Genomic DNA, 15,080 nt, shown 5'->3' with positions numbered 1-15,080 from the left:
CTGCAAAACTGGCCAGATTTTCAACCTAGATCTCCAGCAGATTTTAATGATGTCACTTGCTTTCAATCATGTGAAATACATATTTTTATGGCTACATAAGTGTGTGTTTGCAGAGGGTACTGGTTTTATTCAGTTATAATGTATATATGGAAAGTTACCATGCTACTCATTTCTAGCAGAGGATTCACTGAGGCAGATTTAAAAGCATCTGGGAAAGAAACTGTTGATAGAGAACCGTGTACAGTAGTTTGGATCTGTCCTGGAATCCAGCGTCTTTTGGACCCCCAAACTTTAAAAAAAAAATAACACTACTTTCCAAACTCTTCATGTTTTATCATAAAAGTCTAGTTGGTCAAACTCAAGCACACAAATTGAAGTACTTATCAAAACATCTTCACCCTGCTAACTTTTGAACAACAGACTCATTTACGAATGTTTGTTGCTTATAATTTTATTAAGATAAAATATCTTCTATGTTCTGAATATGTATATAATTTTTTATGAGGCCTGCACAACCCCCCCCACACACACTCATACCCGCCAACTGTATTCAAAGGGTGGAAATTTAAGATCAACATTGTTCTACTTATTTAAATGCTCAGCTGCACGTCAAACCCTTGAAGTTACCAGACAGGCCATACTGCAGACCCCAGCCTTCCTTCCCAACATCACTAACCAACTTGACCCAGTAAACTGAGGGAAATGATTTGCTCTTATTTTACACATATAATGAGAAGAGCCACTTAATTAGTAAACAAGCTTGTCTGACAGTTCTAGACTATATTTAAAGTCCACAGCATGTTCTGACAACTGTATGTTACCTTAATATAAATATCCAAATGTCTTTGATATGCACTTAAATCATAAAGTATGCCTACAGAACTAAAAACTGGAGTTGTTGAAGCATAATATTAAATATTAAATATACAGGGTGATTCAGCAAGATGCATCTGATGAATTCCAATTGTAAGAGTGGGTCAGAGTTTCTGACTGTCAGTGGAAGATGCCTCCCTTCAGTCTGAGAGGAGATGAGACCCCTGAGCAGAATCTGTCATAACTCACATGATTTTCATGGCCAGTGAACCTCCAACAGGTCAAAGTGTTCGTCATGGGTACCAAAAGTTCCTAGAAAAAGGTTGTTTCTGTAAAGGGAAGAACACAGGATGGCCTTGCGTTTCTGATGAAAAACGAGTTTGGGAGGAATTTGACTTTCATGTTGATGTCGTCCATACAGCTGGAGGAGGTTTAGACTGAGCACCAGTAAAATTACATAATAAACTTTATGCTCACTTAAACTTTTTACAGTTCACTGCATTGATCTGTAAAGATTTACAAGTGAAATAAATCATTTTGGAATTGGATGAATCATATGAATATAATAAAGTACATAATACAGAAAAGGTCTTAACCTTAACTCTTACAACATAAACAAGTGCGATATTTAGAAGACAAGCGAACAACAATATGAAAAAAATACAGGTTTCAACAAAAAATATCACTAAAGACAATCGTGCTCATTAAGCTCGCTAACAGATATCATAGGTTTCCGCCTCTGTTTTAATGCACTTGTGGGTCGTTAAAGTGTTTGCGCGCCTGTAACTCTTCCCACAGTCTGAGCAGTGATGCGGTCTCTCTCCCGTGTGAATGCGCTTGTGTCTCTGGAGGTTACTCTGTATGGTAAAACTCTTCCCACATTCAGAGCAGCGGTACGGCTTCTCTCCCGTGTGAATGCGCTTGTGTCTCTGGAGGTTACTCTGCAGAGTGAAGCTCCTTCCGCACTCGGAGCAGTAATACGGTTTCTCTCCTGTGTGAACGCGCTGGTGTTTTTGGAGATTCCCCTTCAGGGTGAAACTCTTGCCACAGTCTGAGCAGTGATACCGTTTCTCCCCTGTGTGGATGCGCCGGTGCAGTGAGAGAGTGATCTGTTGAGTAAAGCTCTTCCCGCAGTCTGAGCACCGATACGGTTTCTCTCCTGTGTGAACGAGGTGGTGTTTTTTCAGAGAACCCGAGTCTCTGAAACTCTTCCCGCACTCAGAGCACTGGTGCGGTTTCTCTCCTGTGTGAATGTACTGGTGTCTCTGAAAATTACTGCGGCGAGAAAAGCTCTTCCCGCACTCCGAGCAATAGAACGGCTTCTCTCCTGTGTGGACGCGCTGGTGTCGCTGGAGACGGCGCTGCTGACGAAAACTCTTTCCACACTCTGAGCAGCCGTTCTTCTTTTTTCCTCCACGACACGCCTTAGTGTGGTTAGGGCCAAAGGACTTGGTTGCCTGAGAATTTGAGCTTCTTCTGGATGCCATATTGTCATATTTATTCCCTCCTGATTTCAGCAGACTGGTGTATTCCTCATGCTGGAAGAGGCCTTGCACCAGAACGTCTATCTTTTCTGAAAGAGAAAAATAAAAATAAATATTCAAAGCTCAAAGTTAAAGGCAACAAAGGCTACGTCCACACGACAGATAAAAGTGGCCGAAATCTGATTTTCTCACCAAATCTGATTTTTTCTATTAGGTCGTTCACATTTTAAACCGGCATTAATCTGGCAGGTCACCAGTTTGAACCCCTGAGCCGACAGTGCGTGACTGAAGTGGCCGTGAGCAAGACACCTAACCCCCAACTGCTCCCCGGGTCCTGAGGGCAAGTGTACTTACTTGCCCTTACTGTGTGTGTTCACTAGTGTGTATGTGGTGTTTCGCTGCATGGATGGGTTAAATAAGGTGAATTTCTCAGTTTAATGTATAACATGCAAACAAAACACAAAAGAAAAACTGTGCAAAGCCAAAAAAACCATACTTAAAACGCTAATCCGACTCAGTACTGTCGGCGGTACAGGTAAGTATAATTAGCCCCAGGCCGCAAGGCCATAGGACTATACTTTTGGCTTGGCTCTACTCCCTTTCCCTCCCCTACCTCTTATAGGCTTAGCCCCGCTACAGCATCACCTGAGCTAAACCATTCCACTCCGCAGGGGTGTTGCTCTCCTAGACGAGTGGGTTAAAACAAGGGTAACTAAAATCTTAATCCACATCATAAGGCCTTAATATATTATATTACCAGTAAGGTGTTTAATACAGTGTACACATTTATTAACCTGTCTCACTGTTTTCTGTGACCTGGGTTAGAGACTTTGCCCCTCTAGTGAGCCAGCCGTGGGCCCTCTGGACACTCATGAGTAGGCTCCTTCTGCTCTGCATCCCTTCTGCTGACTCTACTAGGAAACAGACAGCAGGTGAGTGTTCAGGTAGGTATCACACACACACACAGTCTCTGGTGATGGGCAATGCCTTTGCCTCATCACAGGCTGACACAAATCATAAAGCAGCGAGATGCTGTTACATCAGCTCGACTAATATACTGGCTAACAGCTGTTTAGTGTCCCACTGTGAACTGAACAGGGCTGTGGGGTCTATATTAATGCACAGCCTGCATTAATCATGTGTGTCAGTGCTTCATCCAGCGAGCCTGTGCTTGCTGTAATATATGTTCACCACAAGATGTCGCTGTTTCCAACGCACCAAGGCGTCAAAGCATTTGGCAGCACAATCAGGGAAAAGTCTTAAAGCTTCCCGAGGCTCCAATCAGCCATCGCTGCTTCCTGCTGCACACCCAGGTCTTTAAGGACGGATGAAAAATAACAAAAAAACAATGGAGAGAAGTAGAACATCTCACCCGCAGCAGGGCAGCTCCTGATCTCCTCCTCCAACAACACTGGAGAGCTTCTTCTCTGGTTTGTGGAGCTGCAGAAGCAGTTATGGAGATAGCGCCACCTGCTGGACTACAGGAGCCACATGATCCAGACCCTGGTGGAGCTGGGATCTGTAATCTCATAAAACATCTCTCTTGGTCTTTCATCCCTGCCAAAAAAATAAATATGTAGAACCCATAAAAGATTCTCTTGGTTTCTGGTGGTGTCCAGTAGTCACTAATGGTATTCTGTGTTTTCCTGATGGGTTGATATCGCAGTGTAAAGGACTCTGATGGTTTAACAGGTGGTCTGGGACGGATTCCAGATGTATTTGATGTTTTTTTTTTTTTTAATGGGATCTATACAAAACTAGTGGTATCTAATGGTAAGCATTAAGCCAATTCCCATTAGGAAACAAAACCATCAGGTTTTAATGCTAACAGTTCTACTAGTCACCAGGGGCCGTATTACAGAAATGTCCTCTCTTTTTTTGTCTTAACTGAAGATCCGACAGGTCAAGATAAGATTTTTCACAAATTCATGATACAGAAGTAAATCTGATCTAAACTTAGGAATCTTATCTTCTGCGATGGATCATGGGTGGTGATGTCAAAGCTGGTGGTCCACTGGCATCTTGCTCAGCATTTTCTGGCCGGTCCACCAGTGTTTAAGCAGAGTATCCGACAAAGCTCCTCTCATCGCGTTCATTTTCACTCAGTCCAGTTTACCGATTGTCCTTCCTTCATTTCTTTAGTTACGCTTAGTTCAGTAAACAACTTTAACCCAGCTCAGTGTCAATGACATTTTCTACAGAATAATTTTCATATCAGGCCTAGGCATTATTCTCCATCTCTCCGTCGTTTGTAATATTTCATCATCATCATCATCATCATCATTGACCACTTAATCCAGATAGGGTCATGGTGTTTGTAATATTTGTTTTGGTTTATTTTCCAAAATAAAAGTGTCTGTGCATTTAAAGTTGTTTACTAGTTAGAGCTTGTATGCAGGACAGTAATCTGGACGGCCCGTGCTGTGACAATCAGTGGCAAACAGTCAGTGGGGTGCCCCGTTTCAAGACAGTGGACTGGAATATGCTGCTATCTGGGCTGTTACTGATGTACAAAAATGGTCAAACAAAACTAAAGTGTGACGACCTGTAAGTGCCATCACTGCCACATTTTAACCTGATTTGAGTTCTCGTGAACATTATAGCACGTCTCGTACACGGTGACCATTCAAAGTGCTTTACAAAGAAATATCAATCCATCAATCAACGTTTATTTTGACTCAGTAGGACACTGAGGGTGATCCTCATTTGGAGTGTAGATGAGCAAGTTAAACAGGACTGAAAAATTAAAAATCAAGTTTATCGACTAAAACAAATGAAAATCTACAATTATGTTATGTAATATGTAATATAATTCAAATAAAGCACTGAAAAGGTGTAGGAAAATAGAAATGAATGTTACTAACATTGTTAGTGAAATTAAACATGAAATTAAACATTAAATTAAAAAAAATATAACACAAACCACAGAATTCAAAAACATCTCCCAGTGAAAGCCACGTTTTACAGTAGAAATAAATGGAGCTCATTATGCTGGTAGTGAACTACGCCGCCTGACTCAGCCGCCTAAAAACCACAGAAACGGACCTTAAACAGAAGTCAGGACCCTGTTGGTGTTCATCCTAAAGTTAGGACAGGATTTAGGAGGTTTAGTCTAGTCAGGATGTTTTTGTGATGCTGTTTTCTGATCTGGAGTTAATGATGAGATCATGGAGTGAGGACCTGTTATTCTGGAATAGCTACTGTCCTGAATTTAGTCGTCACAGAGACTAAACAGATCAGATGTCAGACTTGATGTTTCAGGGTTTCAGTCCTAATGGTTCTAATGGAAATCAGGTTTTAATCCCAATTTTATATATACGTCTATATTCATTTATATATATATATATATATATATATATATATATATATATATACACATTCATTCTTCATTATATATACTGAATATGATATCAAATTAAAGATTTATTCATCAGCATTTAAAGAAATAACTGGTGAAATGACAGCATTTTTGCTTTTACTGAAAATATTATTTTAAATAAGAAGTTGTTCCTGTATTATCACAGCCTTAAATTATAAAATGATAAATAACAATGTAATAAAATAGTAATTTTCCATTTTGAAGGCATAACTGATCAAAATTGCATTTGATAACCTTAAATAAATCGGTAGTTGTAATTTTGTGTGTGGTAAAAACCATAAAAAGGTATTTAAAGTACTGAATTAGATCATTATAGATAAACAGATTAATTTTTTTTTAATCAGCAAAAGGAGTCTTGATGTATTTCAAAGCGTGGCGATAGCTCGGCGTGTATAACTGACCGTAAAAGGGCTTCTTTAGAAAAGCAGTAGAATGGCCCACATGACCCACACTCGGACAGCAAAGAAACGTTGAAACAATGATGAATCAAAGTTGATTTGTGGCTGATATCTGGTCATCAACCACAAAAAAAACGAAGACGACGCGATATCATTGTTGATTCAATGTTACTTCGCTATCTGGGTTAGTCCACTAACCAAATTATTCAGTAACTGCATGAAATAAATTTATTTATGTTTATTTTAAATGTCCCCTCAAATGAACAGAACATGTGTTTTATGATCTCCACATATCACGATATGCTTATAATTTACTGCTGAAAGCCAAAAATCTCCGACGCTCTTTGTGTTATTCTCTAAAAGTGATGTTTCCAGAGCAGATCACTGAAGAGACGCCGTCTGTTTATAGTTTAGAGCCCAGATTTGGGGAAAAACGGGTCGACTTTCAGTAGAAAAACAAACTGAGTTCAGCTTCTTTTATTATAAGGGTTTAAAATGACGTCACCGTCTATTAGACTGGAGAGAAGAGCTACAGCCTCACACGACGCCCAGCTTCTGAATGGAGCTTATGAAACATGAACGTTATGAAGAACATGGCGGAGTGCGTTTTGGACCCACCGGTGGTCTCAAGGAGTTGAAGGGGTTTATAGTTGGAGAAATTTTACAAAATAATATATTGGCTCCACCTCCGTGGTGCAAGCTTCTTCCAGGGAGGTGGGAGTCACTACATTATAACTTTATATTTCTGGCTTTTTCTGTGAAAGTGCTCTGGCCTGCAATGACTGACCACTGTATTTGAAAGGCGCCAACTGTATTAACAGCGGTGACCTGTATGGTGTCAAATCCGATTCACAAGAATTGACAAGAAGGTCGCCAGTTCGATTCCCAGCGGTGACAGTACGTGACTGAGGTGTCCTTGAACAAGACACTTAACCCCCAACTTCTCCCTGGGCTGTGGATAGGGCTGCCCACCGCTCTCCAGGCAAGTGTGCTCACTGCCTCCTAGTTGTGTGTCATTAGTGTGTATTTGGTGTTTCGCGCAAAAGACACCCTGAAATCCGATTTGAGCGTCCAGAGCATCCACACTGAGACGCGTCTGTAAATATCAGATTTGACTTGCATTTCAAACCACCTCCAGATGTGGTTTGGATCCGATTTGCAAAAGAGATTTTTGATGGAGTCTGTGATTCCATGTATCCGAATAAACTGTCCAGGGCCTTCGGAAGAAAAACATCCCAACAACATCAAGATCCACCACCATACTTCACTGCAGTGATGAACTTTTCTGCATGGCCGTCTGTGTTCATGCCAAACTCACCTCTGGTACACAGAACACAGACAAGTGAAAATTACAGTAACATCTGTCAAGCTGTAGGTGCTTGAGTTTGTTGGTCACTTGATAGTTTTTCATAAAGAATGATGGTAAACTTTGAATTAATATATTTAGACCATTCCTGGTATTTGGTATCCCCAAAACGTTTGAAGAGTTAATACTGTTTTCAAGTCATAAGCCATGTAGGACAAGCTGAATCATACACACCATCACTTATCAAACATTTTCACCCTGGTGAGGACAGTCTGAACGTTACAATTTATAACTGTATAACACGGGCTCATTTACAATTGTTTACTGCTTATAACTTATTTTAAATTAACAGATATTATATGCATTGAATTTATGTATTTTTTTGAGGTCTGCACAAAAACATCCCACCAGCAACAACATCCTCAGCCTCAGCAATCGCAGCCAAAGACGCAGATGGGAATTTAAGCTATTCAGTCAGATTTTGAAATGTCCTTCTCAAAATACTGACTCCTGGCTTCCTCCCAACATCACCAACCCATTTACCCACATCAAGTGATGGAAATGATTTGCAACCAAACAGTTACAACAATAACAGACCATGTTATATTATTATATTATAATTAAACTTAGTGTGAATTAAATAACAAATTTAAATGTTTGTCAATTCTGACTTGAAACATCTGGTTTAGCAGCTGTACAGATCAGGTAGATTCGCACTTGTTATGATTAAGCAGTCAGGGTTTACTTAAATTCTCAGTTGTGCGCCAAACGCCTGAAGTTTCTCATAACTGTATATTTGTAAGACAACATACAAACGGCTGCTACATGCTTAAGACCCAGTCCCATTTCACCCCTCGCGCCTACCACTGAGCCCTAACCCTGTTTTGCATGTTCACGTCTCGGGGTAGGACGTCCTGTTTCTTGTTGAGATGGAGGGGGATGGTGAAGTGTTGAGGCTACATGACCTTTCAAAATGAGGTTTTTCAGAGTCTCTAAACAGAGAAGAAAAACTGGTGAGACGGACCACAAGAGACCAAAGAAACCCACAAATGCGAGAATTTTCTGTTAAAAATGACAATAACCACTGTTTTTTCTTACTGTAATGTGGCTTTGGTGTATTTTGGTCCTTTTTCTTCATAACAAGCATAAAAATCGCTAAGAGCATGCTAATGTTTTGGTAGCTAGCTGGCTAACTTTCCCGTTCCACCTTAAATAGTCCAGCAGTTCTGACGCCTGAAGCTCCAGAATGTAACTGCTGCACCATTTAAGGTGGAACGGGAAAATTCGAACAAGAAGCTGGTGAATTTCTGACTTTAGCTTCATATCACTGAGGAATTAGGGGTGGGTGATAATAAATAATTGCCCCTCTCTGAAGGCGTATGATCCCTAAATGTAACTAATGTAAATGTAACTTTCTGTCCCATTTCATAGGGCAAGATTTTAACCACTGCCCGTTCCAAGGGGTTAGGGTGACAGTCGAAAACAAGGGATAGGGATAAAAAGAAGAAACGGGACTGAGCCTTAATCATGAAGCACAGATACAAAACTAAAACAGAACACTTGGAGATGTAAAACATAATTAAATTTTAAATACACATGAAGTATGTAACAAAGATAAGGTCTTAACCTTCACTCGTAACATTAACAACTGCTTTCTTTAAAAGACCTTCAAACATCAACAAGAAAAAGTACAGCTTTCAATTATGTGAAAAAAAACGCGCGTTAAACTCGTTAAACGGTTTCCGCCTCTCGTTTAATGCACTTGTGCATCATTAAAGTGCTCGCACGCCCAAAACTCTTCCCACACTCAGAGCAGTGATGCGGTCTCTCTCCCGTGTGAATGCGCTCGTGTCTCAGGAAATTACTCTGAACGGTGAAGGTCTTGCCGCACTCTGAGCAGCGATACGGCTTCTCTCCAGTGTGAAGACGCTGGTGCAGTCGGAGAGCGATCCTCTGATTGAAACCCTTCCCACACTCGGAGCACTTGTGCGGTCTCTCTCCCGTGTGAATGAGGTGGTGTGTCTTGAGAGCACATGAATCTCTGAATCTCTTGCCGCACTCCAAGCAGAGGTATGGTTTCACTCCTTTGTGCATGCGCAGATGGATGTGGAGATTCCTCTTCCTACCGAAAGTCTTCCCACACTCCGAGCACTGATGTGTTTTCTCTCCTTTTTGAATGGAATGGCGTGTTTTGCGAGGACTTGAATCTCCAGGACTCTTCCCACTGCCAGAGCAGTGATCTGGTTTCGCTCCAGTGTGACTGCGCTGGTGATTTTGGAGACTGCTCTGTCTAGTAAAACTCCTTCCACACTCCGAGCACTGAAAGGGCTTCTCTCCCGTGTGAACCCGCTGATGCGTCAGGAGGTTACTCTGGACGCTGAAGCTCTTCCCACACTCGGGGCAGCGATACGGCTTCTCTCCGGTGTGAGTACGCTGGTGCAGTCGGAGACCGATCCTCTGATTGAAACTCTTCCCACACTCTGAGCATTTGTGCGGCCTCTCTCCCGTGTGAATGAGGTGGTGTGTTTTGAGAGCACATGAATCCCTGAATCTCTTGCCGCACTCCAAGCAGAGATGCGGTTTCACTCCTGTGTGAACACGCAGATGGATATAGAGATTCCTCTTTCGACCAAAAGTCTTCCCACACTCCGAGCACTGAAATGGTTTCTGTCCTGTGTGAGTCAGATGGTGTGTTTTGAGAGCAGTTAAATATTTAAAACTCTTCCCACACACTGAGCAGCTGTGAATTTCGCTCTTCCGTTTTCGTCTGCGACGTCTCTTGGTGTGGACAGGACTGAAGGACTTGGTTCCCCGAGAATTAGACCTTCTTCTGGATGTCATACTGTCATAGTTGATCTCTCCCGAGTTCAGCAGACTGTCGTATTCCTCATGCTCAAAGATGTCTTGCACCAGAAGGTCCATCTTTTCTGGAGAAGAAAAGGAAAAACATTCAAAACTCAAAGAGAAATGAAACGTTCACTCAACTGTTTGAAAGCTCTTGTAAGGAAAACTCTTACGGCTTCAGATGAATTAATCCACTTTACAAACCTAATGCTAGTCTATATGGCCGTTTGCTGGACACTGTATTGTTGCCGTCCTGAAGTGTCGCATTACGCTGATGTAAAGGTCTGCACAATTTTGTTTTGACCCAGGTCATTTGGGGAAATTACAGAGATCTTTTATCCTAAAAGAAGCACCCAGTCAAATCATGCACAGATTACATTACTGACCTCCTCTTGTAAAACTAATCCAGCTCAAACAGGGCTTATGACTATAAGGTTATGTTTACACAGCAGGTAAAAGTGGCCCAAATCTGATTTTTTGTTTGACTGTTCAGATTATCTTTTAAATGTGATCTGTATGCAATATCAGTCTGAACAGATAAGCTCCTAAACCGACCCACATGCGCAAAAGTACAATGCTTTGAATGTCGCAGATCGGATACGGATGGGATTTCAGTACCACATATGAAAGCATCAGAGTTCGGAAATTCAAAATGTCAGATTCAGTGCATCTTTGCTGTTCACACTGCCACAAAGACGACACATCTGTGTCACATATGAAGAAAAATTTGGATTTGGGCCAATTTTACCTGCTGTGTAAACGTACCCTTAGTGTGTTCAAGGAATACAAATGAAAAGTGGAGAAACAAACAATACTTTTCTAGTAATTAAACAAAACTGTTCTTTTTCTAACCAGTTTCAGAATGTTATGTTGGGGTGTGACTGCAAGATTCTCAGAATGAAAGAACTTGTCTTTTTCTTCACTTTCAGTGTTGGATACCAATGAGTCTTGCTTAAATATATTAAGTGACCCTTATTAGTCCCACAACGGGGAAATTTCACCTCCGCATTTAACCCATCCACGAAGAGAAATACTACATACACACTAGTGAGCACACTTGCCTGGAGCGGTGGGCAACCAAATCCACAGCACCCGGGGAGCAGTTGGGGGTTAGGTGTCTTGCTCAAGGACACCTCAGTTATGGACTGTTGGCTCTGGGAATCAAACTGGCGACCTTCTGGTCACAGGGCCAGTTCCCTAACCTCCAGCCCATGACTGTCCCACTCGTATATGACACAGGAGGGTGGACGCTGTTATTCTTATTCAAAATCCATCGTGTGTCGTTCTGCATCTACTAAACGACTGATTAAGCCAAGATAAAGATCAGTGCTTGTTGTTTTACTGTTGTTAGCTAGCTAAGCCTGTCTCTCCGTTTCTGTCTCCAGTGTCATTACTGATGTAGCTTAAGACCACATATTGTCTCTCTGCACTGATTTTACACTTTTTAATGTATGTGCTCCATTGGCTGTAGTATTTCTGGCCACAATGCTAAGATGAATTAAAATCAGAATTAGGATATTTACATGCCAAGTACCAGACGTACAAGGGATTGCTTTTGGTGCAGGTGTGAACATAAAACTGAATCTAATAAACACAGAAAAATATCGGAATCATATCAGTATTAGCTGAATCCTCATCGGATCAACGATTAGATTTGGCCAATATTTAAAATCGATATTTGATGACCCATTTAATGTATGCTGGAATAACACTTCTAACGTTTAGGCGATGCTGGCTGCCACAGCACCACACACACACGCAAAGCCTACATGTTATCAGCTCCTTCAGGAATAAAACAAATCAGAGTAAAACAGGCCAAAAGCCTTAAACATTACGACAAAGCCGATGGAATTTGTATTAAAAAAAAAAAAAAAAACATGATGAAACAGTTTTAGGAACCTGAGAAAATTACATTTTAAAAGCTGTTTATCTGGTTGGAAGGAACTAATTTGTTCAGAAGAACACTAATACTAAACTAAACACAAATAATTTTAACTAGTATTTTAATTTGAGATTGAAATACCTGATTCATCTAATCAGGTCCTTGTTAAATAAGTCAGGTGCTGATGATAGAATTCAATAAATTCATGTGACATTTAGAGGAGTCCAGGAGAAATATGGAACCAAGCTTTTTTTTTTCTCTCAACACAAACATGTTGGCTATTTTTACTGTATTCATATTTGAATGTCATTTTTGGAACATTTTGGCTGTTCCGTTGATTCACTAATCATGAAATGCTCACACAATGTAAAGGACTGCAAGTGTTTTCAAATTATAAATAAAAATACTACTAATAATAATAATAAACAACTATGTATGTTGTGTAAATCCAATCAAACTGAAATGTGGTGAAATTTGAAATTTTACATGATACACCAAACAGTTTCCTGACTAACCATTAATGAATTTAATTGTTATCCAGTCGGAGATTTAGACTACAGAGTGATGGAAAGCTGGGCCAGTCAATAAGAAATAAATCATACACAGGTATGAGGTAGAACAGGCTGCAGTGCCTCATGATGGCGGTGCTGTTAGAAGATGCCGTGAAGGGTCTTACTCTGGAAGTAGGCGCGGTTCTGAGGCCGAATGAGCTCCGCGGTGCTGCAGCCTTTAGCAGAGCGAGAGCGATCTTCAGCAGCAGCCTGACTCTCCACGTCCTTACACAGCTTCACCACCTCATCCTGAGGGAACACAACACACACGAGATGCTCATCCTGAGCTCAAAACATACACACAAAACCATACAGAGTCATAATACATGCTAGTGAGTCATTACTGGGTCAATCTCAGTAACGATACTGGGTGACAGTGACCACTTGGTGACCACACACGTGTATGTCGCTGCTGTCAGAACATGCCTGTTGCCCTTTATAAATGTGTATAATGTCATGATGAATGAACCAAAAAGAGAATATAAACTGCTGTTGGAAGAAAACCTTGTATCGCCAAAATGGTAACTTTACAGGAGAAGCGAAAAAAAAACGACTTTACATTTAATGAAAGTCAATGGAACCAGAATTTTTTCATCTGGAGCTCAGTCAGGTGGGCCTTAGAGAAGGAAAACAGAGGAGATTGTTACCTGGGCTTGAATTCCCCAAGGAGGACAAGACTGCTTATGAGGGGCTCTAAACAGGATCTGAGCGCCGAGATGAAGACGGGATCCAAACAGCCCCACATTACAGCCCGGCACCAGACCGAACTTGGAGTTGGGCTTGAGCCTAAATGAGCTTATAAGGCTGATTCTCCGTCAAACGGGGTCTCCTGCGCGAAGCTTTAGTCAGCTACTTATCCGAATCTCCCCGTTCCACCTTAAATGGCGGAGCCTTTATTATTATAACGCCTGAGGGGCCAGAATAGACCTGCTGCACCGTTTAAGGTGGACCGGGGAGATTCGGACCTGAAGCTGGAAAATATGCAGCGACTTCGGCTCCGAGTTTCCCGCAGAGCCTCGCATTAGCAGCTAAAATCCCGGCCCAGCCCAGAAACACACGCCGCGGCCCGAAAGCGGGTTTTAACGTCCGCGCTAACGGCTAATAAGTTTGCAGGGAAGGAAATTTGTTAAACTCAACAAGTTTTAACGCAGAAAAACCGCCGCGACCGGACCGGCGCTGCCGGAGACCCGTCCGCCCTTTACCGGCCTTAGCAGGCGGCCCGGCGGAGCGTCGGCGGGAATAAAAACCGCCACTTTTACTGTTTGTTTTCGGGGGAAATCAGGAGAGTTTCCGTCCTACCTCCGCCATATTCAGCCGCTGCATACGGGGCACTGAGGGGGGGCGGGGGCGGGGGCGGGGGCGCGGAAAGGTCCGGATGTAGCAGAGCTAGCAGGCTAACACGGCTAACGCTGATTACTAGTTTACATTATAAACACGATGTGAAAGTGTTTTAAAAGAGCGCGAACGGGTTCACATGACATTTAATATCAGAAATAATGTTTAATATGTCAAAATAGATCATTTCTAATATGAAAATAGAGGCGGCGTAACATTAGCAGGACAGCCTGGAGCTAGCAGGCTAACACTGCTAACGCTAAGCAGGCTAAACAAACCGCTGAAGTTTTCAGTATAAGAGAGTTACAGAGTTTAAAAACAGAATAAAATTCATTTAGAAATAGAAAACTGTAATTCATCAATGTGCAGTTGATATGAGCAATATTAGAAAAATATCTAATACCTGGTGCAAATATTCAGTGTTTTATAATAGTTTTAAATGATAAAAACACAGACAGGCCCTTTAAAAGGTCTGGATCTAGCAGAGTTAGCAGGCAAATGCTACTACGGCTAACAGACTGATTCAGTCTCTAAAGAACAGGAACTTATAACACTGCTGTCAGACGAAACCTCGTATCTCCAAAATCCTAACTTCCCAGGAGAAGCAGAAAACATACTTCACTTCTAATGTACGGCAGTGGATCCAGACTTTTTCATTCATCATGAAATTTACACATAACGTAAACAGGTACATGCAAATTATGTAAAAACCCAAATCACCTTACACCAGTATAGATCAGCATAGACCAGTTCAGACCAGCATAGACCAGTTTAGACCAGTATAGACCTGCATAAATCAGTTTAGACCAGCACAGATCAGCATAAATCAGTTTAGACCAGCATAGATCAGCATAAATCAGTTTAGACCAGCACCAACCAGTTTAGACCAGCATAGATCAATAGAAGTCAGTTTAGACCAGCACCGACAAGTTTAGACCAACATTGACCAGTTTGGATCAGCAAAGACCATCTTAGAGCAGCATAAACCAGCACCAACCAGTTTAGACCAGCATAGATCTACATAAGTCAGTTTAGACCAGCACCGACCAGTTTAGACCAGTAAAGACCATATTAATATAGCATAGACC

The 15,080-nt window shown here is 41.5% G+C and overlaps 1 protein-coding gene across 1 annotated transcript in view; it reads right to left on the bottom strand.

The window, feature by feature from the left end:
• The window catches only part of LOC108442752 (zinc finger protein 208-like), a 32,327-nt gene extending 18,339 nt beyond the window's left edge, over positions 1-13,988 (bottom strand). Inside the window, exons 1-7 of the mRNA XM_037531948.1 lie at positions 13,957-13,988; positions 12,783-12,906; positions 9,115-10,307; positions 3,670-3,775; positions 3,092-3,208; positions 1,532-2,386; positions 628-693 (exon numbers count right to left, since the gene is read on the bottom strand). Of these exons, the coding sequence (XP_037387845.1) occupies positions 628-693; positions 1,532-2,386; positions 3,092-3,208; positions 3,670-3,775; positions 9,115-10,307; positions 12,783-12,906; positions 13,957-13,980 (2,485 nt within the window). The 5' untranslated portion in view covers positions 13,981-13,988. The remainder of the gene's footprint in view (positions 1-627; positions 694-1,531; positions 2,387-3,091; positions 3,209-3,669; positions 3,776-9,114; positions 10,308-12,782; positions 12,907-13,956) is intronic.
• Positions 13,989-15,080: the final 1,092 nt, after the last annotated feature.

Source organism: Pygocentrus nattereri, chromosome 2 (assembly GCF_015220715.1).
Source record: "Pygocentrus nattereri isolate fPygNat1 chromosome 2, fPygNat1.pri, whole genome shotgun sequence".
NCBI lineage: Eukaryota > Metazoa > Chordata > Actinopteri > Characiformes > Serrasalmidae > Pygocentrus > Pygocentrus nattereri.
Note: the sequence above shows the minus strand (reverse complement) of the source record. Positions and strands in the feature narration are given on the sequence as shown.